Genomic DNA, 26,839 nt, shown 5'->3' on the forward strand with positions numbered 1-26,839 from the left:
TTGTTGCTGAAAGAACACGTCTTGCCATTCCCTTCTCCTCTCTTCGCGCGTTACGATCTTCCTCCTCGAGGTTACGAAACGATTCCATCTTGATTTATCGTGTGTATTTGTATTCGTAAAAAATAAACGATCCTCTCAGTGAAGTGTGCATTTCTTTTTATTATCGATTGGTCTCATCGTTTTTTACAGACTGCTCGTCGACGGGCCGTGTCTTTTTGTCTTCGCGAAGAATATCGTAATAATAATAAACTTCTTGGCGATAAACGTACGCATATGCCTCGGTTAAACAAGACAAACGATCGACATGGCGTTTCGTGAACAAGGAATGTTTCTCAACTTTTGAACACGCACGGAAATGATTCCTTAATCTTAACGGTGATACAAAAAATACGTAATAAATTACGAATGAATTAAGATGATTCTTACACAGCTAGGAATATTTGGTCGTTTCAAAGTAACATACGTAATCGTGATTAACGCACATCGCGAACGAAGCAACGTTACTCCGAGTGCACGCGGTGTCTAAAACCGGTGCTACTATCTCTTATCTACGCGCTAGCTCTTAGTTTTAAACGTTCGATCGAAGTTGGATAGAGCGCAATCCGATGGTAACTTACTTTGTACCCTTATAACTATCTAAAACTAAATCTATGATACAGACTAATCATGAGTGCGGCGCTCGCGATATCGTGAACGATGTACGCCTTTGATTCGCGCCCTTTAATCTTTAAATCCGGAGAAACGCAAAACTAGCATAATACTGGTGTTACAGAAGGGTGATCGTGTGACTTGGCAGCACGATCGTAGAAAAACGAGAGAAAAAATAGAGAAGAAAAGAACGAACGATTGGTTGGACGCGACTGTCTTCGAACGAAGATATTCGAATTTCGTTGTTTTGGAATTATTGGTGGTCTATCGTTTGAAAGAACCATTCGGTGAAACGTCGAAGCTGTTGCGCAGCCGCGTGGCTTTCATCCTGCAGGCGTCGATTTTCGTCTCGCAAACGACGCACCTCGTCTTCCAGGGAAAGCCTTCGGCGTGTCTCTCTGGCTACTCTTAGTTCGAGCGTAGACAGATGTGACTGCAAATCCGACACGGAATTTCTGAAACACAGAGAAAGCGGTGGTTGATTGGAACAGGCGTGTCGAGTGGTAGATTCGAGAGAAAAGAGAAAAGAGAAAGAGAATTTGAAGGAAAAATGCTTGGCGATTGATATACGTCGTATATCGTGTAGCGCATACGAGATTGAACGTCGCGTCGCTAAACTTACGCGATGGTATTGCATCCATCGATAAGTCTGTCGTCGGACCACTCTTGGGCGTGCTGCTTTGATCTAGAATCCACGTGGTGATTTTGCCAACGATCCACGTCCGTATCGTTATGATTTTTCGCGTCTTTGACGGACGTCAAGTTGGTCGGTGCTTTGGAAATCGAATGGGGAGGTTTGGTAACACGCGGTGACAATCTAAACTCACAGATTACAGACACACACACACATAGTGTATTCTATAATGTAGAAAAGCGAAGGTCGAAGATCTATCGTATCTGTACGGTACAGTATGGTACGATATTGTACGGTAGGATAGTATATCGATGAGCAGTGCTTACCTCTCTTCCTTCGACAACTTGTTCTCGCTCGGCGCAGGACTGGACGCGGTGCTTGCGTTCGAAATGACCGTGGCCGGTCTAGCCATCGTCAGAATTACTTCGGATCCGGTTCCGTTCTCTTGGCTGTTCGTTGGTAGAACGGTCAACGCATTGCCGCCGTTGCCGCATAAATTTTCTCTCGATCTACACCTGTTTTGAATCTCGAGTATATTGTTGTTGATCTTGTTCGGATTATGATTGGCGATGAGTGCGTTTCCGGCTACGTTATTGTTCGTTATTTGATCATCATCGGCCATGTAATCGGGGTTGATCAGCTTCATGAGATCCTCTTGAAGAGTGCTGGAAGTTAAATTCGCGGAATTTCTATGAGAATTTCGTACTCCCGCACTTTTCGGCCTGGGACTCTGATTCCTCGAACCACCGCTCGAAGGGGTCAGATTTCCGGGTCGATGTTTGTTCGTTGCTCTTCTCAGTCGAGGTGATACGCTTCCAGATCCGTTGGATAGTTCGTCCTCGCTGGGTAGAGTAGCCACCTCTAGGCAATTACCACCGGTATCGCCAATTCTAACTTCCGGTGGAAGACTCGCGGCAAAGTCTTTCGTTTGACGATACTCGACGTTTATCTTGTGAGGGACCGGTCTCTCGCTGATGCTAGTTTTTAGACAAGTAACCTTCTCCCCCACTTTAAATTCGTGCGGTAATTCGTATCTGATCGATTCTCGATTTTGTTCCACGCTATCGCCGCTACCGCTGCCGGTGTGCTTCCTTTCGGTAACGCCGTGTTGACATTCAATCTCATACTTGCCGATATCCATATCGTATTTGCTGTTTCGTCTCTCGTATATCTCTTCGGCATATTCGTAATTGATCGCCGCTGTTCTCTTCTCATGGGCTCTCGCGTCTTGCTCGTACTTGGACGACGTTCGATCCAGCAGCAGCACCTTTTCGTCTTGCGCGTCGTATTTAGAATTTCTTTCCAATTTCCCGTCGTGTTGTTGCTGCTGCTCGTACTCGTTACATCTAGATCCAAGATTGTTATTACTACTAGACTTTGGGAGGCTGTAAGACGCGTTCTGCGCTAAAGGCAATGAATTCGACGAGTTCAACTTTTGGTGAGTAACGTAGTGCATATCGTTTTTCTGAAGTTCCCTCTGAGAGGCGTACAGATTTTCTTGCTTGTTCATCTCATACTTTTCTTTTTGAAGCTTCACGTAACTCGAGGAAACGTGATCCTGGCTGGAACGATGAACATTGTCCAATTGCCTTTGATAGCTATCGTGTCTCGCATTGTTATCAGCCTGCACCGCTTTCGATGACGCGTAATTGCCATCTTTCGCATAATGATCCTGCTGTTGCTGACCGTGATGATGTTTCGAATTCTCTGAAAACTGTTTGCTACTCGCATAATGCGATTCCTTGTCTTTCCTCTGGGACGAAGACTTCGAAGCGATCATCTGGAATGATTGTCTGGCTGGAAGCGGTGGTGGAGGAGTACCGGTACTAGTACGGTACCCAGTGCCCTCTTGGTCTTGTGGCTCCAAAAGCTCGTACCTGACCGCAAGAAACGGGAAAGATGTCTAGTTTTAAACTAATACTCGCGCTATTTAAACTCACGGCTGTATCATTCTTACCAACGATCGTCGTTGCTGCTATGCCCGCTACTGCTACTGGTCATTGTACCCTCCATGGGGAAGCGTGGATCGTTGAACGACCTAGAACTAGATCCTGTCCCGTAGCCGGAACTGTTGCTCGATCGTGGCGGACTGAACGATCGCTCGTAACGTCTCTGATGAGACATGGCTGTCTGCTGAGTCGGCGTATTATCGGGACTGGTTACATTCTCGTAGTCACCTTCGTAGTTCGTTGACAAATACTGGCAGTTTTGCAACGTACATCCTCTGTTTTCCGTAGCAAACGAAAAAAGAAAAAACAACGAATGACAGAAGACGCGAGAAAGGAAAATAAGGGGGCAGACAAGGAAGGGGCGAGAAAATGATACGTCGACGAATACAGGAAAGAATCTCGCGTGTCTTACCTCCTGGGATTACCGTCGGTGTTGGGCGGTATCACGGTCACGGTGACCTGAGCGCTCGTTTTTAACAAATCGACCATTTGATCGTGACTCAACGTGGACACAGCTACTTTGCAAATCTCGACGAGCCTAGATCCTTGTCTCAATCCCGCTTGCCAAGACAGTCCCAGACTTTCGACTTGCGTCACCACACCGTCCGGTTGAACGTGAAAACCCAACTGTCCCAGGCTGTTTCTCTTCAAAGAGAGTTCCGTGGCTGGGGATCCTGGAGTTACTGCTCGCAAACGTGCCACTATCTCCATTAATTCGTCCCTTTCCCCGTAATCGCCTCGCACGTGAATCGTAATGCATTCTCCCTGATGATAGTACAATCTCAAGCTGTAACACAGCGAACGAATTAGGATACACAAGGTAGTTTCGTTCGCGTCGTGCGCATTTTACGTACAAGTGCATCGCGCTGAATCGAGAAACTAAAAAATCGGCACCTGTTTGTTTGAGCATGCCATCCGAGTACGCTGGCGCACGGAGTAACGAATACGATCTGTCTGGAGTGTTCCTCGATCAGGACGATCGTATCAATGCTTATTCCTAGGTAGGAATCCGTGTTTTGATTGCTATCTTCCAGTATCACCTGCCAGCATATCGCGCCACGCTGTAAAGCGTCGCAAGATAGTCTCGGACGTACGGCCGTTTTCTTCTTGCTGCTGAACGACAGCATAGCTGTACGAAAACATAAGTCGTGGATTGTTCGTTCGAAAGGACGAAGTCGAGGTTGGGCTTGTCGGAGTTGAGGCTGAGGTCGAGGTCAAGGCGAAGGTCAAGATTAAGATGGAAATCGTAGGATGAGAAAACAACTTACAAAATTTTTGTCCGGTGTCGACCATCGTGGTAGAAGAATAGTTGCTAGCGAGGTCCTTCAAGTACTCTTGCCTCGTCCTAGTCGCCATGGTGGCAAATTTCTCGGATCTACGGAGAAGGATAATTACGAAAAGTTTGCCACGCTATCTTGCAACGTAATGCGTAATATCGTTTGCTACCTGTGCGCGGCATTTTCCGCGTTGATCACTTTCGCCAAGATAAAGTCGGCGAACGCTTTTCCCTTGGTGAACGTGGCACCCTGAGGAACCGGTGGCCCGAAAATTGGTACTTCTTTGCTCCTCGAAACGGCTACCTTGTACTGAGTGTTGTCGGAGCATGGGTCGACCGCTCTGACCACGATGAAAACGTGTTGAAATTGCGAGCGTATTCTTCGCGGGCTGAATGGTAACGCACCGGGTTCCTATCGTACCGAACGACACACATGTATCACACAGAGTATGGTTGGACGATCGATGCCCGCGTCACGCAAGCGAATATAGCTTACCTGAAAAACGATCGTGACTATATCGTTTCCAATGTGCCTCTTCCTGAGCAACTGTTGTCTGTTATTCGGCGTGAAGGGTAGCATCGTTGACACGTGAAAAGTTACTTCCGCCCCTCTATAGGTCGCGGCGACTGCGTGGGTGCCGGTCGAATCGGTTCTCGTGTCTAAACCGGCCTTGTACCCTTCGAATCCTCGCAGCCTGATTCTTTGACCTGTCGTACACATGCAACGTAACACACGCGTAAGTACGTGGAATTACGATACGACGAAACGAAGAAAGAAAAGGGATCTTTTGCGTGGATTCGGTCTCACCGATAGTGTCGAGAAACTCGAGAAAGGCAGGTCCGGCGTGCTGATTGTTGTACATTTCTTCCTCAGTTCTTTGACCGGACCTGCAGTACAGAACGCCCACTTTGTATTTGTTAGAAAGTCCCTGTTCGTCCAATCTAGCCAAAGCTTCCTCGGCGGTAGGAGTTCCTAAACGGAGGCAACCGAGCTGAACCTCCGGCGCGACTAACTCCAGCAATTCTCGGGTCGGTAACCTGCCCTGTGGCCTTATACCACCGAGAACTTCTTCCGGCACCGAACCGCGAAGCGTCAACAACTCAGAAGTGCGAACTATTATTCTATACTGATTGGCGTCCTTTCGAATGCTGATGGCAACCGGACCCAGCTGTTCGTCCATACCGAACCAATTCTGATGGTCTCGACCTGAGCAAACCACGTCCACGTTGTCGTTACTCGTTGATCGTAAGTCGCGAGTCGATCGTTTGTCGCGCGTCTCGAGCTTACCGAGAAAATACCGTCTGTAATAATGAGCACCCTCGTCGATGCTCTCGATAGGTAGCGGCCGTTTCTGCAGAGGACAACTATGCTTCCAGGATGTTTCGCCGGGCGCTGGTTCCAAAACCGCGACACCGTACGACAAAGATGGTCTGTGAACTCCGTTGCCCGGGGAGGATCGAGTAAGGCCCACCTCCCGTTCTCCCTCGCCGCCGATTTCGTTCCGAAAGAAGGGACACGATTCCAGTAAATTGTTACCTACGCGGAAGAGTCAGAAGTTGACTTGAAGTCGGGCGATCGCGTTATCCGATCGCGTATGATCCAGTTTGGGGCTGCTACCTACCTCTCCCGTCACCGGCGTCCTCTTCCGGCGCCTCGTCGGGAGTCGACGCTCTGAAGGAACTCGCGGCTGAGGCGCCAGTCGCGGTGTTCCTTCTTCTGGCGAGCAGAATACCTCTCAGCTTGGCCGCGTAGCCGAGATTCGCCGTCAGCGACTGACAATCGTAGTGAGCGAACGCTCGCCTTCTGTGCCTTTCCTCCACGTCGGCTGAAACACCGACAGGGCTGCTGCAGCTCTCCTCCATGGGCCGGGACTGGGCCTTCGCACCCCACAATCTCTGCAGCTTCAATCGTAGCTTGGGACTGGAGTTACCGGTCGGGCCGCAGACTTCGTCCGTATCGACGACCATTTGCCCATCTGGTACGCGTCTCAGGTACTCCATGCCAACCGAACACCGTTGATCCGATGCCTGGGGGGTAGTCGCCGTCGGCACCGACGTCGACGGCCTCAAGTCTTGTAGCATCGCGAACAAATTCTCTCCGACCGTTACCGATTGCGCCACTACATCGATGCTTCCTGCGAGCGAATTCCTCAATCTCTGACTCTCGTTTCAACCACGCTGAATCGGTTCTAATCGAAATCTTTGCTCCTTCAGTTTACGCAGTAACGCCGTACGTGTCACTTACCGTGAGATCCATACTCCCGCCTCAGGGGAGTTTCCGGTACGCGAGACCCAGGATCCGTTGGACTGTGAGGAAGCTCTAAACTCGAATTTGACCTATGAAGGGCCAGACCACGACCCACGCGGCTACTCGACCCACTGCTGCTACCTCCGCCTCCGCCTCCTCCTCCTCCACCACCTCCACCACCTCCTCCTCCACCGCCGCCGACTCCGCCGCTGTGTATCGGTAGGCTTGCGATCATCTCTTCATTCTGTCAACAACGATCGACCGAGAGCGTAAAATAACGTTGAGAACGGTGTCTGAGGAAAGCGGGCGAAATCGTTAGACCGAAAGTAAGTAAATATCTCGCGGATCTTCGTGGAAATCGTTCCGTGCGCGTGGTTTACGCGAAGAAGAAGCGCGACCCAAAGTAGGACGGTTAATCAGATTCCTACTTACGCGTGCACGTTCTACGCGAGCACGCGCCTACGCATCTAGACCGTGTCTCGTGGGTTTCGTATTTTGCTAGTCTTTTTGCGAAGAAAACGGTAGCTACGAGTGCAAGTACGTGCGACGGAAATTAATCGCGCGACCAACTCTCCGATCGAATCCGATAAATCGCCGCCACTCAGGATCGTCGTTCTCCAACTCCAGCTACTTCCTTATCTTCTTCGCCGCGACGAGGTTCTCACGTTGATGAAATCTATGCACAGGCATAGCTGTGATATTTTCTAGTATTTGCACGCTGATAACAGCGCGGTTTGAAGAGTGCGCGCGGAAAGGGAGAATCGTGACAGTCGGTGAATCACGACGCGCACTTACAAGCGGGCGTGCCGCTGTTGTTCAGATGCGTTCGGTGAATGGGCGATTTTCCATTGTCAAAGAGAACCGGTATCTCGTAGTTTGTACGCTACGAACGATCGAAACGAGGATTAATCGATGACGCGCACGCGCGTTTCACCCACGTCCCTCTCTGGATCACGAGCGCCACGCAGCGCCACGAACGCTTTGCGCAGCGAAGGCCACCGATTCGAATATCAAGAACGATCAAATACGAAGGAGGATCCGCGCAGCAAGAAACCGCGACGCGCGCTAACGGAGCGACGATGATCGAGGTGGTTTCGAGGTATTTGGCGCGAACGATCATCGTCGCCCGTTGTCCCGGTGGCCTGTTGCATTCCGTGCGTTCTCTCGTTCGTCCTCGTCGGTTCCGTTTCGCCTCGGTGCTTCGTCACCGTCGTCTCGCCCCGTCCGGCGTTTTTAAAATCCGAGCGAATGGCACTTACGCGGCGATCGCGACCGTGAAACGTTGATTCGTCGTCGAATCTCGTAGGCGAGCGCGTGCGCCTATGCTCCTCCGTGTTTTTCCAACGAGATTATACACCGTGCGAAAGTTCTCAGAATTCTACGTGATTTGTTCGGCAAATCAGATATTAACCACGCTGCTCGTTACCGTTGCGACTGTCGTGTGCATACGCTTCGAATTAATAAATCGAAGAAGCGTACGTACATGTCGAGAAAACGCGTCCGAGTAAATACGTACGTACTTGCAAAGAACCTGCGAGCGATGACGAAACCGAGACAAGTAGAAGAGGAGGGAATTCAGAATCCCGTCAACCGTGTGACGATGCCGTCGTCGCCGGATGTCGGCACAGGCCAAGTCCGCGTCGGAAGCTAACGTTCTGGTTTTTTTCGTTCGAAAGGTTCCTCCGCTCTGATTCTCCAAAATCGCGATGCAAAGCTTTCTCTATTCTGGTCGCTTCGTAAACATTCTGCCACGCGTAACACGTCGTACAACGACGAACGGAACGGCGTGTCGCGTCAGTTCGAGTATCGAATTGCTGGACGTTCGTCGACCAGGGTCGTGTCGTTAAAGACGAGACAGAAATCATCGAAGGCGCACCGAAGAACCTGTACGACGACTTTTACGTACGCGCGTTGCGTTGTGGGAACGTTCGAGTTGCGTGTAACCGCAGAACCATCGTTCATCGCGGCTGTATCGTCCGATCTATCCGTGACACGACGTTCGCGTACGTGTGATCGTAAGAACGTAAATGGAAACCACGCTGGCCGAACCTCGGCCACTCCTCGACACAGCTATATCGTTGACGCGAATTTTTGTCCAACGCTGTAAAAAAGTAATACACCTAACTCGCTTTACCTCCACCGTTCTGCCGTTGCTCTCGCTTTTTATTACCCGAAACGAGCAACGATATTCTCCGCGTAACGGGGAAACACGATCGGACGAAAAAAAGTGGAGCAGGCCAATAATATCTGGTCTGTGGTAATCGGTCTCGAGAAAAGATATTCGCACGTGTTTCTTTCCGTAACGCAATTCCCGGAAACGTTATTACGACGGTTACGAAGCCACGATGAAAGGGACTACGATTTCGTCCGATAAACGTTACAATTTTTCGTCGACCAGCTTATCTTTCTCGCGATAACGTTGAAAAGATATGGCAGGCGGCTGCGATACACACCGGCCACACGTATTAGATATGTTACGCGATAACCATCGTGCTGGTGAGATTTGAGGACGTTCGCTTGCGCCTGCGGACGAAAATACGATGCGTTATGTTACCACGTTGTAGGAGAGTTAGGCGAGCGACGGCACGCGACTTAAAAATACGAATAAAAACGCGGGTGTAGCCGTGTACGCGCGTGTACAGCGTAGTAGTAGATTCGACTAGGTGTTGCGCGAAACGGACGCCGATCATCCGAACTAGTTATGTAAATTGGCTTGGCATTCTTCGTACGGTCTACGAGAGCGTATCGCGAAGCTGTTGTGTCGCGCGCGAAGAATGCGCGCACACGCTTTACAGGTTTCGTCTTTCCTTTCCTCTTTAAAGCTTTCCCCGAGATCCGTACGGTGGAAATTGCGTCCACGAATTTTCTTCGTTTCTCGATTCCCTCGACCGGAGGTGACGCGACGTCGCCGCCTCCCTTCCGCGAGTGCCAGATGATTAACCACGCGAACCATCGCCAGCGGTAGCAAGCTCTTGGAAATATTTAATCGAGCTTCGCGATAATGGCAAATGGCTGTTCTCTGGGAACGAGAACCAAGAAACAATTGCCTTTTTTCGCAACAACAATCGCTGTTCCCTGTTAAGCGAGTTTTCCGTCAGACGTCGGTTGCGGAAAGGAATCGCACGCATTTTTCACGAATCCCTCGAGCGTAAATGCACGGCCGTATAAAGCCACGCTAGATAGAATATTATTTCGCCCCTTTCTGGGATCGTAAACGAGGCTGCCAGCGAGAGATTGTAATAACATCGAGCGCCATTACCATGGTAAAATACTGGTTTTTCTACTGGTTTCCGCCCGTTGATCGCAACTGCGATGCAACCGTATGCAACTAGCTTGTACGCAACCAACGGCTAATTATCTATTTTAATCGTGCGAATTCATTGACTGCGAATTCATTGAAAGAAAGTGGCGCGGCTTCTGCGAGATAACGGCCTACTATCTACTTACTGCTTCCCTTCGCTCGCGTCATTCGGCCGCGACGCGATTCTAGTTTCATAGCCGAGGCCAGCGTTCCAAGTTCGAATCGACGCTACCTATGTCCATCTATCGCCATTACCGCCGCACGCCTACCATTTGCTGAAAATTGTCGTTTCGAATCCGCTCTCCTTTTTAAAGTCACGCGCACAAGGGAACCTTAAAACACTTTGCGGTCTTAAAGGCAAATTCGCATCTTACATACCTTACGCGGTATCCTATGAAAATGTTAACTACCGTTCAATAAAAGCAATGGATACTATAAACGAAATCTTACGAATGTGTTTTTATATTACGCGCTTGAATAATACGAAACTGTTACCGATATATCAAATATAATATTAATCGCTTGGAAAGTTCGTTCCGATTTTTAAGGAATTTAAAAAAATAACAAATTTTGCTCAGTACCTCTCCATCTGGCAAATTGTTTCAAAGTATATATCACGCGAAAAAACGTTGCTAGAAGTATCTTTAAAAGTGCTCGTTGATTTTTAATAAAATATTACGCTTGTCAAATGCTGTTTGGAAAGTCCGTTCGAATTTTTAAGGAATTTAAAAAAATAACAAATTTTGCTCAGTACCTCTCCATCGGGCAAATTGTTTCAAAGTATATATCACGCGAAAAAACGTTGCTAGGAGTATCTTTAAAAGTGCTCGTTGATTTTTAATAAAATATTACGCTTGTCAAATGCTGCTCGGAAAGTTCGTTCCGATTTTTAAGAAATTTAAAAAAATAATAAATTTTGCTCAGTACCTCTCCATCTGGCAAATTGTTTCAAAGTATATATCACGCGAAAAAACGTTACCAGGAGTATCTTTAAAAGTGCTCGTTGATTTTTAATAAAATATTACGCTTGTCAAATGCTGCTCGGAAAGTCCGTTCCGATTTTTAAGGAATTTAAAAAAATAACAAATTTTGCTCAGTACCTCTCCATCTGGCAAATTGTTTCAAAGTATATATCACGCGAAAAAACGTTGCTAGGAGTATCTTTAAAAATGCTCGTTGATTTTTAATAAAATATTACGCTTGTCAAACGCTGTTCGGAAAGTCCGTTCCGATTTTTAAGGAATTTAAAAAAATAACAAATTTTGCTCAGTACCTCTCCATCTGGCAAATTGTTTCAAAGTATATATCACGCGAAAAAACGTTGCTAGAAGTATCTTTAAAAGTGCTCGTTGATTTTTAATAAAATATTACGCTTGTCAAATGCTGTTTGGAAAGTCCGTTCGAATTTTTAAGGAATTTAAAAAAATAACAAATTTTGCTCAGTACCTCTCCATCGGGCAAATTGTTTCAAAGTATATATCACGCGAAAAAACGTTGCTAGGAGTATCTTTAAAAGTGCTCGTTGATTTTTAATAAAATATTACGCTTGTCAAATGCTGCTCGGAAAGTTCGTTCCGATTTTTAAGAAATTTAAAAAAATAATAAATTTTGCTCAGTACCTCTCCATCTGGCAAATTGTTTCAAAGTATATATCACGCGAAAAAACGTTACCAGGAGTATCTTTAAAAGTGCTCGTTGATTTTTAATAAAATATTACGCTTGTCAAATGCTGCTCGGAAAGTCCGTTCCGATTTTTAAGGAATTTAAAAAAATAACAAATTTTGCTCAGTACCTCTCCATCTGGCAAATTGTTTCAAAGTATATATCACGCGAAAAAACGTTGCTAGGAGTATCTTTAAAAATGCTCGTTGATTTTTAATAAAATATTACGCTTGTCAAACGCTGTTCGGAAAGTCCGTTCCGATTTTTAAGGAATTTAAAAAAATAACAAATTTTGCTCAGTACCTCTCCATCTGGCAAATTGTTTCAAAGTATATATCACGCGAAAAAACGTTGCTAGAAGTATCTTTAAATGTGCTCGTTGATTTTTAACAAAATATTACGCTTGTCAAACGCTGTTTGGAAAGTCCGTTCCGATTTTTAAGGAATTTAAAAAAATAACAAATTTTGCTCAGTACCTCTCCATCGGGCAAATTGTTTCTAAGCATATCACGCGAAAAAACGTTATTAGGAGTATCTTTGAAAGTGCTCGTTGATTTTTAATAAAATATTACGCTTGTCAAATGCTGCTCGGAAAGTTCGTTCCGATTTATAAGGAATCTGATCGACATAAAAAATCATATTGGAAAGTTGGAAGGATGGAATATTGAAGTTGCGCGAAAAATGGGGAAAAGTTGTGGAACAAAATGGTACCTATACAATTCAATGGCCGTATATCGAATCGAAATGTAACTCGGAACGAACTTCCCGAGCGACCCTTTGAATCTTCTCGATCGCTCCAAAAATATGCGGCAATTCGGGCTGATTTCTCAGCATAGGATCCTCGAAATGTTAACGGCAAATGCTATGAGCAGGTATCGCGAGCATGTACCTTTATCGATTAAGTACGTTTCGAAGCAAAGTTGGCGCGTTGATAATTCCGACGCGATTCGACTTGTGCTCGTTCGTACGAGCGGAACCATCGATCGGGATACGTACTTGTACAGAGTTTGACAAAGTCAGGAACGATGGACTGCGTCGGTGAAATTGCATCGTTGCCGTATCTACGTGTAACATTTGCAAAGGAAGAAATGGAGACAGGGGCGCAGAACCGAAAAGAAGGGAGGAAAGAGGGAAGAGGGAGAAGGAAAAAGGAAGTCGGGACAACGAACTTGCGACCGGTCGGTCTTCTCTCGGTTTGTCTTTGTCGATCGTCTTTGTCGATCGTGTCGCGCCGAACGAATGGAAATACGGGCGGTATACGATATATACGTATACGCGATTATTTATGCGACGACGCATGGAAAATCGCCTGGCAAACTATCTTGCGTTTCAGCGTTTTCGATAAACGCGTTTACCACAACGAAGGAAGATCCCCACGGCGTAAGTTACGCAAAGGAGGTCTGCGTGGATGCGCGTGGTCCCCAGCCGAGCGATTACACGCTTTTTTGTTGGTTGATCGAGAGACGGGACTGCGCTCTCGCTAGGGGAAGCTCTCTCGCGAGCTACCGAACGCGCATGGTCACCACATGTTTCCATATAAATCGGCGCGACTTTGCCTTCCACTCTACGTTGGCCGAGTTAGCGAAATTCCCTACCATCTTTACTACGGTAATATCGTATCGTCGTCGAGATAACGAACGTGTGCTTCGGACGTATATCGCGTCGATACGAATCCACGTGTCGAGACGAATATCGCGATGCCGATAGATTCGATATTCTTCGGCGACGCTGGAATAAAGAAGAGAAGAAGAAGATGGGATACGTCGGCGCGTCCTGCAGCGACCCGCGCTAGTAAGCTTTCAGGAATGCGCTCTTTCAAATTGGGACAATCGAGGAGGAATGCGGGATCTGGTCGGAGGCGGGCAGTTTCTTCTCCTCGGCTCGTGAGTCATCCCATACGATGGCTAAGAGCAGTAAGAGCAGTCAGTCGGAATATACGTATGCCGAACGACGCGGATCGAGTCTCAAAGCGATCCTTGTTCCTTTCCAACTATTCTCTCTCTCTCTCTCTCTCTTTTTCCCGATTACCTATATAACTGTATATGTATGGCCTAACACAAACCCCGTTTCAAACGTCGGTATTTCTTACGTAACGCGCGTCCGGAATGCCCTGCCATCGCCCTTGCGAGCCTATTTATCCTCGTGGCCGTTTATTTTTTCGAATTGCCGATAATCGCGCTCGGAATGGCACGTACGCGCGCTTGTTCGCGTTAATTGCAAAATTCGAAAAGATCCCGCGGCGTTGTACCTGTGTCTTTTCCAAATATTCCCACGCTTCGCAGACAGCCTCTGCGCACGTTTTCATCCTTCGGCGGTTCTCGACGGCGGTTCTGCTCGCTTTCCTGTAATTTATCTCGTTTGTCTTCTTCGGGGACGGCGTGAGTCGTATCATCGCCTCCAGTATACTGTCCACGATCTTAATCTTAATCGGCATCGATATCTCCCCGAATCGTAAATCGCCACTGCTTTGCACCGACTCCGTCACTCGACTGACCCACCGGCGAACAAGAGAGTATCTACGGTTGACAACGGTAAGATCGCGAATGAATGTTACGTCGTGTATCAACGTGCTCGGACGTGTTTCGACCAAGGGGTGCGGTAGGGATGGAGGTAATGCACGATTCCCCTCCCCTTCGCCCCTGCCTTTGCCCGATCTTGATCTTGATCTTGATCTTGTACCGTCATCGGTGATGCCGATAGAATCCTACGTAACCGTGTATACCGGTTACGTCACGGACAACGCGACTCTTTCGCCTAACGCTTTCACAGAGTCGACGTATTTATTTTAAACGAGATGCTAATTGTTTCGTACGTTTGGTCGAAGCGTCTCTTAATCCGGTAGAAGAATTTCACGAGTCTACGTACATAGTATATGCGTAGGCGAGCTACGCGCGATGGTAGATCGTTTTCTTTTTTTGGAACGACGTAGGAGGTTCGACGAGTTGTAACGTAGGACAACGTGAAGCTAAAGAGGGATTCGGATCTCCCAGGAGGTAAAAGAGACGCGACGAGAGACGACACAGGCTGGAATAATTTTCGGCACCTCGTCGTTCGGCCGCGTCGTATATTATCGGTTTCGTAGCACAGACTCGACCAGGCTCCCACAGACGCATATTTGTCGTCACTTTCTTTCCTTTCCTCTGGTATCGGTCGGCATGCCTACATACGAAGATTAGCGTACGGGTCACGTGTGTAAAGCTCTTGTTACGCAAGGCTGACGTATCGGGTCAACGACTTCCTTTTTCTTCGTACTCGAACGAAAAAGAGGGGAATGAAACGCGGCTGGAACGATTAATCGACTAAAAATAACGACCAAGTTGATGCTAAGCACGATACGAAATTTATCGAGCTTGCATCGTTCGCACGCGTCGTTTCCTCGTTTCCCTCGAACGTTTCTACCTCTCTTTCTCCTCCTAAGATTTTGCGCGAGTTCTCGAGATAAACGATCGGCCCGCTTTGGCTAAGGAGAACGTGCACTGGCTCGGTACGTTCGCGGTTTCACGGAGGAACGCGGCCGAATATTCGTGATAGATCGCTGTGGCCGGTGGAACAAAAAGGAAAAAGAACGGCAGAGATACGGCGGACAAAGAGCACGTTATACGTACTTATTGGTTCCTGTTATCTCAGCGCCGCATTTTTCGCGTCTCGGTGATCGAGCGCGATGTCACGCAAACGGAACGGTTCCGCAGGAATGGCCCACGCGCGCCAACGCCGATCGTTCGATCGATGATTTCGCGATCACGAAAGAGAACGCATCGACGGCACATTTCGATCGGGCATTCCGCGATTCCTTTAATAGATAGGCTAATAAACAGTCCTGTAACACCGATCGCAGGTTGCGCGTTTGATGTCTAGAACGCGCGTAGGATTACGCGTGTGCATCGGCAAAAGTGGTGAACCTGAACGCTATCGTAGAACGAAGAAGGTAATTCGGTTAGGGCGCGATACGATTATACGCGAATCGAAAAGTAGAATTTCAAAGAGGAACTCGCGAGATCTTTGCGCCGAGCACGCCAGTTTTTCAGATATATTCTGTCTTCGAACAACTCGTGGAAATCGAACACGATCGACTTGAACGGTAAAACGCCGGAAGAAACGTGGAAAAGTTTGCGTTTGCGTTGTAAACAGTACGACGGATTTCTAGCGATACGTCCCACGGTGAATTAGTACGTTCGTTAATCGATCCTAGCGAATCAAAGATAGCCGAAGGAACATATGGCGATCGCAAAGCTGAGCCTCGGCGTTCATTCTCTCGTTCCACTGCAGGAGGTTCTGGCATATGCCACGATTTCTCTCTGCGTTTTAGATTTCAATTTCAACCTCCTCGCCCTTTTGTTTTCTTCTCTCCGCCCATTTGTCTCGTTTCGATTGCTTTTCTATTTTCTTTTTTCTTTTTCACGAGCAAACTTTACTTCGTAAATACAACGCACACATAATGTGTACTCACGAATATATATGCTGTTCCACTCGTTGATTTTGAACGAATAATTACGCTATATTTCGTTCGAAGTTTCATCGATCGCGTACTTACGTCGTCCGTCGACGCGACAGGACGTTTTGTGGCACAGCGTTGTTCTTAAAGCAGCGGTCTATGCCAATAAGTACGAGTACGTCCGTAAGCACGTTCAGGAGTACGGAGGGCGTTTATCGAGCGAGAGAGCGACTGAGAAAAAGAAAGAATTAAAAGACCGGTCCCGTACTACGAGCCTGTCCGTTGGCCACCGTTGTGCTTCGGATACGTGATTTTTAACGGACGATCTATAAATACGTACGTTCGTCTCGCGATGATTGTTGTGCATCGTTTGCGATAAAAGTAATACGATATTTCGGGCGAACGTCGAGTTCGAATGCGACCACACGAGACGCGATCGAGCTTGCGAAGATGCGAACGATACGTACGAGATACGAGCCACGCGTGTTTTCCTACTCGGTCACGGTCCGACTCGAAACGTAATCGGAGGCCGTTCGTTTCGATAAATCGCGTTCGATAGATTTCTTTCTCGCTGCGAAATACAAGGCGCGTTCGATCGTTGACCCTTCGCGATGGAATCGAGAATCGTGAAGAGAAGTTGGCAGCCGTCCACGCAACGAGTCCGCACGCGGTGAGTGTAACTCGCCTGAGAATACACAGCCATTCGGTTCGTTCGTTCGGTCGTTACCCTCGTTTCCGTGGTACGATCGTTTTTCGGCAGCGAAACGTTCATTCGTCAATGACCCGCCGAAAGAAAACGTCGAGCGTTTCTTTTCTCTGCCTTGGAAAATCCATCCCACGAAAAGGTATGGCGCGTCGATATCTACGCGCAACTAACATCGTCTTACGAGAACAATTTTGAAACTTTAAACGAACAACGCGGATAATTGTAAGTTGCCTAGCGGCCGATGGAAAGACGATGGAGAGGCAAGTTTTAATAAACACGCGATCTATCGTGTTTGCTATATTTCACAGTCTCCATATTTTTTCCATGTGTATCGATACGAAGAGCGCGAAATGGTTCAACGTTTAACCGGGAAGAAATCACGTGGATGGGGTAGCAAGTGCGATCTGGAATCTAAGAAAACGGGAATGGGAAGAGGAGAAGGTAACGGGCTCCCGCTGAGAAACAAAGGCATGCTCGATGTCTGAAAAGGCGGACGCGACGACGCGCGAGTCTCCGTTTATTTCGACTCGAACGTATTCGAGCTTTTCGTTGGAACGAGAAGCCGCTATTCGAAATGTACGATAGCTCCTTATCGTACTATACGTACGATACGAGCAAACGAGTTTACCGATATTCGGACGAGGAAAAAAGCAAAGGATTCTCGGTCGTTCCCCGATTCGTTCGTCTATGACAGACAAAGGACTACACGTTTGAATACACCGCGACGAGCATCGGAGAAGAAACTGTTGTTGGAAAAATAAAGAAAACTTCGTACTTGCATTGTATGCGCAGCGATGTAAATCGTGAGATCGATGCGACACACACCGACTGTTGCTTTGACGCTTCTCGAGTTCTAATTACGATTAATGCTAGTCGATCGCAGAGCCGCGGCCGCGCTGGTATCGGTATGCCTTTTTCACAGACTATGATTTACGATCGCTCTCCGTTTTATATCCATCGGATACGTAACGCTGTATCATCGAGCGGTCCCTCCACCTAATCTGAACGAGAGATTTCAAACGAGATCTACTTACGGCATTGAACGCAACCGGCTTGAAAATTATCCTGCTTCCGCTACGTATTGTAACGCATAACCTCGCACTTACGTAAAACGTAAAGTATCGAAGATATTAGAAATACGGAGGAGCGCGCGTTCATCTGGTGGATGAACGATTTCTTCCTTTTTTTCTTCGAAAAACTAAAGGCGATTCCTTTCGAGACACGTTTAGCGATGATGCGACGCTTCTCGAGACGATCCGGAGAGAGTCCTTTGTACTGCCCGGAGAAAGGGAGTCGAGAATAAACGCTGAGGGCGAGCTACGGCCCTGAGCACCGGAAGTCCTCCCCTACACTCCCTCCGCCCCTCGGCTCGCTCTCTCCTCCTTCACCCGTTCTTCCATAGTTGCCTAACCTACCTAACCCCCGCGCGCCCGTTTAATCAACGACGTAGCTTACTCAATGCGATTTCTATTCGAACAAGAATTTCTTTTTCCCGTAAAACGATTATTCGAAGAATAGGAATTGAGTTTGACCGAGTCGCAGCGTGCTTTGCTCTCACAGCGGGCCTATCGACGCGCTACACCATACGTAGCTTAATGGATCGCGAAAGCCCAGCGATACACCGTCTTGTGTATTTGTTTGCGAAGAAAGAGAAAAAGAAGGAATAAAGGACACGATGGCAAGGACGACGAACAACGCCTCGATATGGCGTTACGCTGTATATACGACGACTGACGATACGAGTTGTTGGCGCGTCGACGCGAAAGAAAGAGGCAGTGGATCGCAAACGACGCGAAAGAAACCGTTTCTCTTTTTTCGAACGTGGGACGTTTCCGAGTACTACGAGAAAATATCAACGAAAGACGAAGGAAAAGGATCGCGGCGCGGCATGTCCGAGGATGCGTTACGCAAGGAAACCGACTTATTCATAGGCGTTCCGCTGGCAGGGCAACCAGCTTCGTTATCGGCTCGAAGCGATCTTCTTGAGCACCGCTGGAACGACGAAAGGTTCGACGCGTAACGATTCGTGTCCGGTACTCGATGCAACCAAGATCGCGTAACATCGGCCGCTTCGCGCAATTCGTATCGGAATCTATTCGCGTTCTATTACTTCCTTTTATTATGCACCGGCGTACATTTGGTTTTCCGATCTCCAACTTTCCGGTAAAAGGTATCTAAAATTCGTTCGTAAATTTGCTTTCTACTTTAACGATGAACGATTACAAAGACGACGATTTACGCGCAAACTACGTATTGTCCATGTGTTCCTTGGGATCGGCTGTTTCCGCGAAAACGGTGAAAGCGGGAACGAGGATTACTAGAGATAGCGTAATAACTCGAATCGTGAAAAGCAAAGACTCGTTTGCGTTTCGTCTTTCTCGACTTTCCCTTTTCCACTGTCGTCGTCCGCGAGTGCCGATTTTTATCCGGACGCGTTGCCGAAAATTTTCGTTTCTCCGTGAATTTCGATGTAAGCCGAGTTTCGGTAAGTAAGCTGAATCGCAGCAAACGGTCGTAAAGGTTAGGTACAGGCATACCCGTCGCGGTACTACGTTGCTCGTTTCGTGCTGTTTTATCTTCTAGGACAGTCGCGCTCAGTGAAAGCCATCGCCGCCTCGATATCTCGTCACGGGTGTACCTTGCTTGAATATCGCTCGATTCTCACCCCTGAAATCCAACGGACGTTGGTCAAAACCGCCTTTATCGCCAACGGTTGGCCCGCGTTCGTCACATTCCAACGAGGAACGCACGTGCAACTGTTCATTCATCGCGTCGATCGAACTACGGTCGAATAGCGTGGTCAGAGATTTCACTCGATTCACGGTTTTTCTTTGGACTAACCGATCCACTCGATTCGATTTCAACGGAATTTCGAATTGCGCGCCACCTGTTCAGAGTCTGTGTAGGATCGCGAAGAATTGTCACAGCCTTCGAACATTTGTCGAAATTGTTCGCGAGAAGATACCGCTGTGGCGACCGAGCGAATCGAAAATACAAAAATCTGATGTTTCCGTTCGCGCGAGGTTAACGCATGACGCGAAGACAAGCTGGACGACGAGGAGTCGAGTGCACCGAAATAGAAAGGCCGAGAAAGAGCACCGTGCTCGCACCATGACCCAGAAAATTGAAACGGGACGCGCGGTGAAGCCGATTTGCGAAACGTCTCGTTTCTACGATTTCTTCGCTATATAGATTTCCTGGCATCGGCCGAAGAAACCCGAGAAACGACGCGTTTCAACGCGTAGATAGATATATAACGCTAAAACGTCGGCTACTCGTTCACGCGACGCATACTTCGACGATTTGTTTGTGCGAACGAACGTAAGGTTCGAATGCCGTTTCGTTCGACCCTTGGTCGCCGTTCGAGTTGATTTTCGTGGAACGGATTATCGTTAGTCGAAGTTCGACGTAAACTTCCTCGCCGATTACCTACGATACCAACAGTCACTGGCCGAGAGGCGATTACTCATCTCGGAGTGTTGCGTCATCGGGGGATCGAGAACGATAGGAAATCGATTTGACGCGTTCGCGTATTTTACGGGCAAACGTCTCTTATCGATAAAATATTTCATAGGTGCAGACATGGCGTATCCAAGGGAAGAAACTTTCACAGCCGGAAAGAAATTCTCAGATGCATTCACGATCCACAGGCAAGCACGTCCCTTGACGCGTAACGCAGCGTGCGTGCGTGCCAGTGAGTAGAAAAAAGGAAAGGAGGAGCAGAAGAAGAAGAAAAAAAAGAGAAAGGCGGAGGGGAGCTTGTTGTCGGTGAATGCGAACGTTGAGAGTATTCGGAGGCGCAAAGTCGAACGAGAAGGAAGAGGATGCCGTCCGAGATGCCGTTACTTCGAAGAGTCACTCGGGGCAAGCCTAACCCAACTGAGAGAATCGAGGATAAGGAGGAAGGAGAAGGCTGCTGGATTCCTCTTATTATTATTCTTCGTTCCACCGCACCGAGCAGAAACACCCGAATGTTACTGACCTAATACGGCACCGTCCTTAAAACGCGAATCGCTCTCGAATTTGAACTCGAGGAAAATTGACGCGCGACGGCGAAATTAAAATTAGCATCGTCGAGCCGAACAGTCGGAAACAGTCGGAACAGTCGAGACGACTCGCGTTCCCGAACGGCAAGTTGAGTCGCTTCGAAATCATCGAAACCGCTACGTACTACCATGCTACGCGTGCGTTTTATTCGCACCTCCGTAAAAAGACAAAGTGGAACGTTTCTTTCAAGACACGGTTACTTTCGTAACGGATTAGCGCGTGAGTTGCGCGTATTTCGACGGAAGGATCGTGAAAGCACGCGTTTACGACAGTCAAAATAAAATCAGGCCGCTTTATCGAATCGCCTGACGAAAGCTTCGTCGTTGTAAATCGTAGGGCGATGCTGAACGTACTCGAGATGCTAAAAACTTTATAAGATGGCATAGATGGTCGTTTTATTTCGGAATTACACAGATATATAGCGAGACGAAGGAGCACTTGCAAATCATAAAACAAGTAAAACGAGAGACGGTGAATGAGACGGTGCGCCGCTATTCCTAGCAGAGAGAAGCAAAGTTCTCGGCAAGGGGTCTCGTGGTCGCTCGCGTGTCAGGTGACGGTGCTTTTCCGACGCAGCGTACTTGAGCGTACGCACTGGTGACAACGCTGCTCGTAAGTAGCTAGACGTTCATCTACTACCTTGTTCGATGTTTTTACAGTTAGCCGCACGCTGTGATATAACAGTATATACATATGTGCATAGGTATTGCGTTCTCGTTCGATTTTTCCGAACGAGAATCGCTCGTTCCGTTGTTTCCACTAAATTCTATGTATTTCGTTACAATTATCGATCCCCGCGTCGCATATCGTTCAGCCTACGAGTTGGACTGCCGTAGCTTGTCCTTTCGTTATTTCAATTCTTTTTATTTTACATGTACCACTTAGCATATGCTCTATCGTCTATAGGTAGGTAGAGTTCGCTCCCCTCGACGACCTGGAATTCCAACGACGATCGTTTACGAGAATTTTGTCACGCGGATATTCCATCCTTTCGTTGCCTTATTTCGATTTGAATTTGTGTTTTTTCTTTCCTTCTATTTTAATTTTTCCTCTTTTCCACAAATTGAAATCGAAATGTAAATAGGTCGAAAGATAGCGACATTGTGAAAAAACGAGATTTATTTTTATCTTGTTTTTACGCTTAAATGTACTTACGACCTTACAATCGGTGTTTTGTATCTGTTACAACGATTATATACAATTCCTTGGATCTTCTATATGGAACGAGTTTGTGGACGCGTTTAAATCGACCACGATCGCTTTCAGTGACCAACGACGACGAAGAACAAGCTGGAAAGTTGGAACGAAAGGGCCAAATCTCCGGTGCTCGAACCCTGGCAAACTTATTCAGAGGTCAATCGACGCATCCGGCTTTAATTAATTGCCTTTGATTACTTTTAAAGAACCTGTATCCTGTCAACCCAACACCGGCATACGATCACCGACGATATATTCGACTCTAGTGGGAAGGTTATTGCTGCAGGAAACAGTCTAGGCCCTAGGCGATCCACGATATAGGTCGTTCAGGAAAAACACGTTTACTCGCTAACATTCCGCTTCTTCTCTGTGTCTGGTGGATATAGTAGTAATGGCACTGTGTTGCAACGTTCGACAAACAAACATCTCGGGCATGATGATTTTAAAGAACTGGATCGAGCAAAGTCATCCACCGGTAAACGGAAAGATTTTCCTCTTTAGCGGTTAGAAGTTTAGAAAGTCGTTGATATTGTGCGAGTTATCGGTCAAAATGTTTTTAAAGGAGTTAATAAGTAAAGGAGTAATTTTTGTCCGTCAATTTCGATCGGAACGGAGTTAGGACGAGGGATCGACTTTACGAGCGTATTATATCCGTAGACCCGAGGCAAGTCTGGCTGGGTATGGCTTAGGTATGCGCCTGCAGCTGTTCTAAAATTCCATCTGGGATTGGCGTTCTTCTTTGGAATTTTCAAATAGTAGGTTGTGCCTTTCACACGAATCATTCGGTTCAGGTATAATATTTTGTCCCGTCCGTGTTTCTAAGCATCCGGAAATTTCTATACAGATACGCATAGTCTAGAATATGCTTTAAATCGATGCAAGTGTAGGTATTTTTTCAGCTATTCTTTGGCGTATATGTTAAAGAAATTGCTGGTACACGTTCAAATATTCAATCGCGAGAGAAATATACGTATACTTGAAATATTCGAGCAGCCCGTTAAAGCTTGAGCGACTCCACGCCATGAACTGACCACCGGAAGTAGGCGTAATAACGAACTCCCATTGCCTATACGTGCTGGGAATACAATAACATTATACGCTACAGGCAAAGGTTTCTCTCCCTGGAATGGCTACATTGGGATACGTTCGTTTTCACCGCTTTTTTGTAAAGATATATATTGATCGTAAAAGGTACTGGATGGTAAACTGTGTTTGCGACTCCAACCGGTATAAATGTACGTATATTAGAAGTATATTGGATCAGCGACGTTTCGCCGATCGTGACAAAAATACGAAATCGTTTATCTCGATTAATTTATTCTGTCGAAATGTTAAACAAGAATGAATTCGTTAACGCTATTTCGCAGACACGTGGGTGGTCGATCGAATCGCATCACGCCTGCGAATATTCCATTTCGAGTCAATGAAACGACGAGTTCGTATAATTATCGTGAAAAATTACCTTACACGCTCACATTCACAGAATGTATGTACATATATGCGATTATAGAAGAAACATTTTCAAAACAAAAAGTGGGACGATTGGAGATTAAAAAGAGTTGAAAATCGTAGTTCAGATTACGCATTGGAAAAACCAAGTTACGCGAAGAAGTATATACTTCGTTTTATCAATTGCGAACGGCGAAAGAAAAAAATATATAGTACAATATAAAAATTTAAATGACAAATCGCTACTCGATGAGCAGAAAGTCTCATACATGCAGAAAATACATACATATATACGTATATGATGTACTTACTTACGTACATACATACGTATTTACGAACGTATGTACACATGTGTATGTATATATGTATGTATGTGTTGCAGCGCCACGAATTCACTGGTACTACGGTATTGGCGTCCAGTGAACAACGGTGACCTTCACCTACCGGTATTCCTCGACATTAACCCAACTTTCTTGCGGAATATGAATTAGCGTTTCACAGCAGGAGATAGTTCTTTCGTAAAACGTTCGTCTTCCGGAAAATTGTATTTCTGGCAAACGGTTTTAAATCTCTAGCAAAGATTTGCACTCGAACGTGTATTTACTCTACGTATAACGTATCGTATCGCGATGACTTCGTTCTTAGAAACGTGTCACAAATACAGTTTCACATACCGGATGCTCGAAATGCAACGGAAACGAATATTCATTCTAGAAACGTAGTAATCTACTGATTCAGAGATAACTTACATTTTCGGGCTGCGACGATCGCCTTTGCCGCGGTACACAGAAGAGCGGCACGCCGCTTTCTCGCTTCTTCTCCAATATAGCGGCTTCCGAATCTTTTTATCGACACAAAATAAACGAAATCGTTCCCACTGACACACCACTCATCCAGCACGCACGTTTCCTATCTCCGCGTCCCTTCCTGGCTTCGGTTCTCTTCACACATATCACTGGATTCGGATCGAACGATCAACGATCAATCAGATGTATTGTTATTAAACACGTTGTACGAATTCACGATATATTTTTGTCTGATGCAAAGTGGTTATTTCGCGAGGCACGATCGCTCGTACTATATATAAGTTTGGTCGGTTGAGTTTCAAAATCCATCGATTCGAGATTGAAACTCGATTCCCTGCAGGACAGCGATCCAACAATGTGCTGCCGATACGTCGTCGTCGTCGTCGTCGTCGTCGCCGTTGTTGTTGTCGTCGTTCCGAATACATATACCGAGAAATTCCTTTTCTCGATCAGTTTCCTTACTACTCCAAGTGCAACGCAATAAACTGTTCCCTTGTTTGACTGGATTTTCACAACGTTGTTTGCCGAGTATCGTTCGCGCGCGACTTGCAGGTATATTGCGTGTTAACCAAATGCTCCAACGACGCGCTGCATTTTTACGGAACCGACGTGTCCGCCTCTTTCACAGAGGGTTCGTCAACCCGGACCTGGCGTGTCGATCCGTATCCTTTCCTTCGACGATATCGGAACATGAATTCCGAATTACTTTTTGCGTAAAAGTAATACTTTCTAGATTTTAATCGTGAACAGATGAAACACTACGAGATTTCTATTTGAACAAAGAAATCGTATAAACGAACGTTAAATGGAACGAAACCGTAGATCGTATCACCATACACGATACTACGACGCTAACAGGTTGCGCGCCGCAAAACGACTGAGTTCGCTTCTATTACGACGACAGCCACCGAGATCCCCACTCCATTGTACTTCGACGTTCGTGTCTCTTCGAAACTATACCGCTCGTTACAAGGATAAATTGCCGGCGGTCGAGAACATATCAAATATTTTTATTTTTCTTATATATAATATATATATGTACTCGCACATTGTACGATTGATATTTTTTCAATTTTACGTTCCTCTCTTTCTTAAAGTCATAACTCATATCCCGAAAAATAGATTCTATCATTTTTTTCTTCTTCGACTAAGTCTATCTTATTCATAAGTTTGATGATGCTGACTAACTAAAAAATCGTACAGAGAATCGTTGAAAATGTTCTAGCGTTTGTCCTAATCAGATTCACCGCGATCGTAATTCAACGAATTGACTCTTTGTAATACAGGTCAGTCGTGTCCAATTCTTTAATTCAGAAATTAAGATTGAATTAGAACATCGAATGTTCTATTATAATATAGGGTTATAGTTGCCATGGAAGACAAAAGCTGCTAGACATCATTTTTTAAATAATTGAAATATGTACAATGTTTTTGGGGCAGTCGTTTGTCAATGTTCGAACGATGTTATGTATATGTACCTACTTAAAGAATTACAAGAATATACAAGATTTTGAATTTATTCAGAAAATACTTTCATTAACCTACAGTGATGGTTTTTAATTCGAGCATCTGGACGTATATCTATGAAATTCCCCTATATACGTCTTACGTGTCACGCAACTACTAATATTAATTATATAATCCATTTCCATTACTTTATTCCTATTTATCATATTCCCGTTTCTTCTTTTTTCGACAGTTAACAGTTTTTTCGCTAATAAGAATGTAATAAAAATAACTGGTTATGTTACCAGCCATTTTTCTTACAAAGTAACACGGTAGCTTATCATTTCTTACGAAACAGATAACAAGAACGATTTTAATTTGATACATCTTTCCATATTACATATTTTGTTAAACTTACGATCGAGGTAAACATTTCTTACGATATCGAGAAAAATTTGATTTCGCTGATTCATGAGTAATCACCTGCACTGTAAAGGCATGACATTGTGTACCGCGGAATATTACAGAAACGCGATTGTATGACACACCCTTTATAGAAAGGAAGAGAGAGTGACAAATGTTAGCACGAGTAAGCACGCTTAATTTCACTAAAAGTCAATGCGAGTAATAAACTGGTCTAGACGTACGGTCTGGATTATTATAGAAGTTCTGCTTGCGATACGTGTAGGCGGTCAGTGTGGGAGTGTCGCCGGACATGACGGAACATTGGATCGACGGATGAATGGAAACACATGTGTGGGTGCATCCTTTCTCGAACCAAAAACATAAAATTTTGAAATTTTAAAGATAAGACAAATCAACACCAAGTATACGAGCGTAGGGTTAACAAACATTTCTTACTAACTTTGTTAAAAGTCAAACCTTTAATAGAACTAAATAGGTTTAAGGGCGATAACACTTGGATAGATTCTTCGACCCTATCCACATTCGTTGCAAGGGCTTCACAGAAGACTTTTCGTATCAGTGAACGTGTATCACGAAAATAGACAGAATGGAAAGAAAATAATAGAAGTGACT

At 46.1% G+C, this 26,839-nt stretch overlaps 1 protein-coding gene across 3 annotated transcripts; it reads right to left on the bottom strand.

Annotated features, from left to right (window-relative positions):
- Positions 1–139: 139 nt before the first annotated feature.
- Positions 140–26,803, bottom strand: LOC100651675 (signal-induced proliferation-associated 1-like protein 1). Of its 3 annotated transcripts, XM_012307821.3 has the most exons (15): positions 26,667–26,803; positions 24,299–26,568; positions 6,753–6,999; positions 6,130–6,642; positions 5,796–6,044; positions 5,316–5,714; positions 5,004–5,215; positions 4,678–4,919; positions 4,500–4,606; positions 4,126–4,360; positions 3,644–4,018; positions 3,240–3,506; positions 1,609–3,159; positions 1,271–1,465; positions 140–1,103 (listed from the first exon to the last, which is right to left on the bottom strand). In XM_012307821.3, exons 3-15 carry the CDS (start codon positions 6,988–6,990, stop codon positions 902–904), a joined length of 4,785 nt encoding a protein of 1,594 aa, XP_012163211.2. In that variant the 5' UTR covers positions 6,991–6,999; positions 24,299–26,568; positions 26,667–26,803; the 3' UTR covers positions 140–901. The 3 variants fall into 3 exon arrangements, with proteins under 3 accessions (XP_012163211.2, XP_020718328.2, XP_020718329.2); XM_020862669.2 differs by lacking the exons at positions 24,299–26,568; positions 26,667–26,803 and adding an exon at positions 13,967–14,167; XM_020862670.2 differs by lacking the exons at positions 1,271–1,465; positions 24,299–26,568; positions 26,667–26,803 and adding an exon at positions 13,967–14,167.
- Between the last annotated feature and the right edge of the window lie 36 nt (positions 26,804–26,839).

The sequence above is a fragment of the Bombus terrestris genome, chromosome 4 (assembly GCF_910591885.1).
Source record: "Bombus terrestris chromosome 4, iyBomTerr1.2, whole genome shotgun sequence".
In the NCBI taxonomy this organism is placed as follows: Eukaryota; Metazoa; Arthropoda; class Insecta; order Hymenoptera; family Apidae; genus Bombus; species Bombus terrestris.

Excerpts from the sequence above, each read along its gene's own strand:
- LOC100651675 (XM_020862669.2), bottom strand. The coding sequence starts at position 14,152 with ATGCCGATTAAGATTAAGATCGTGGACAGTATACTGGAGGCGATGATA. Across the intron at positions 4,019-4,125 it reads TGGCATGCTCAAACAAACAG|CTTGAGATTGTACTATCATC; the intron begins GTGCCGATTTTT and ends GCTGTGTTACAG. Across the intron at positions 1,104-1,270 it reads GATGGATGCAATACCATCGC|AAATTCCGTGTCGGATTTGC; the intron begins GTAAGTTTAGCG and ends TCTGTGTTTCAG.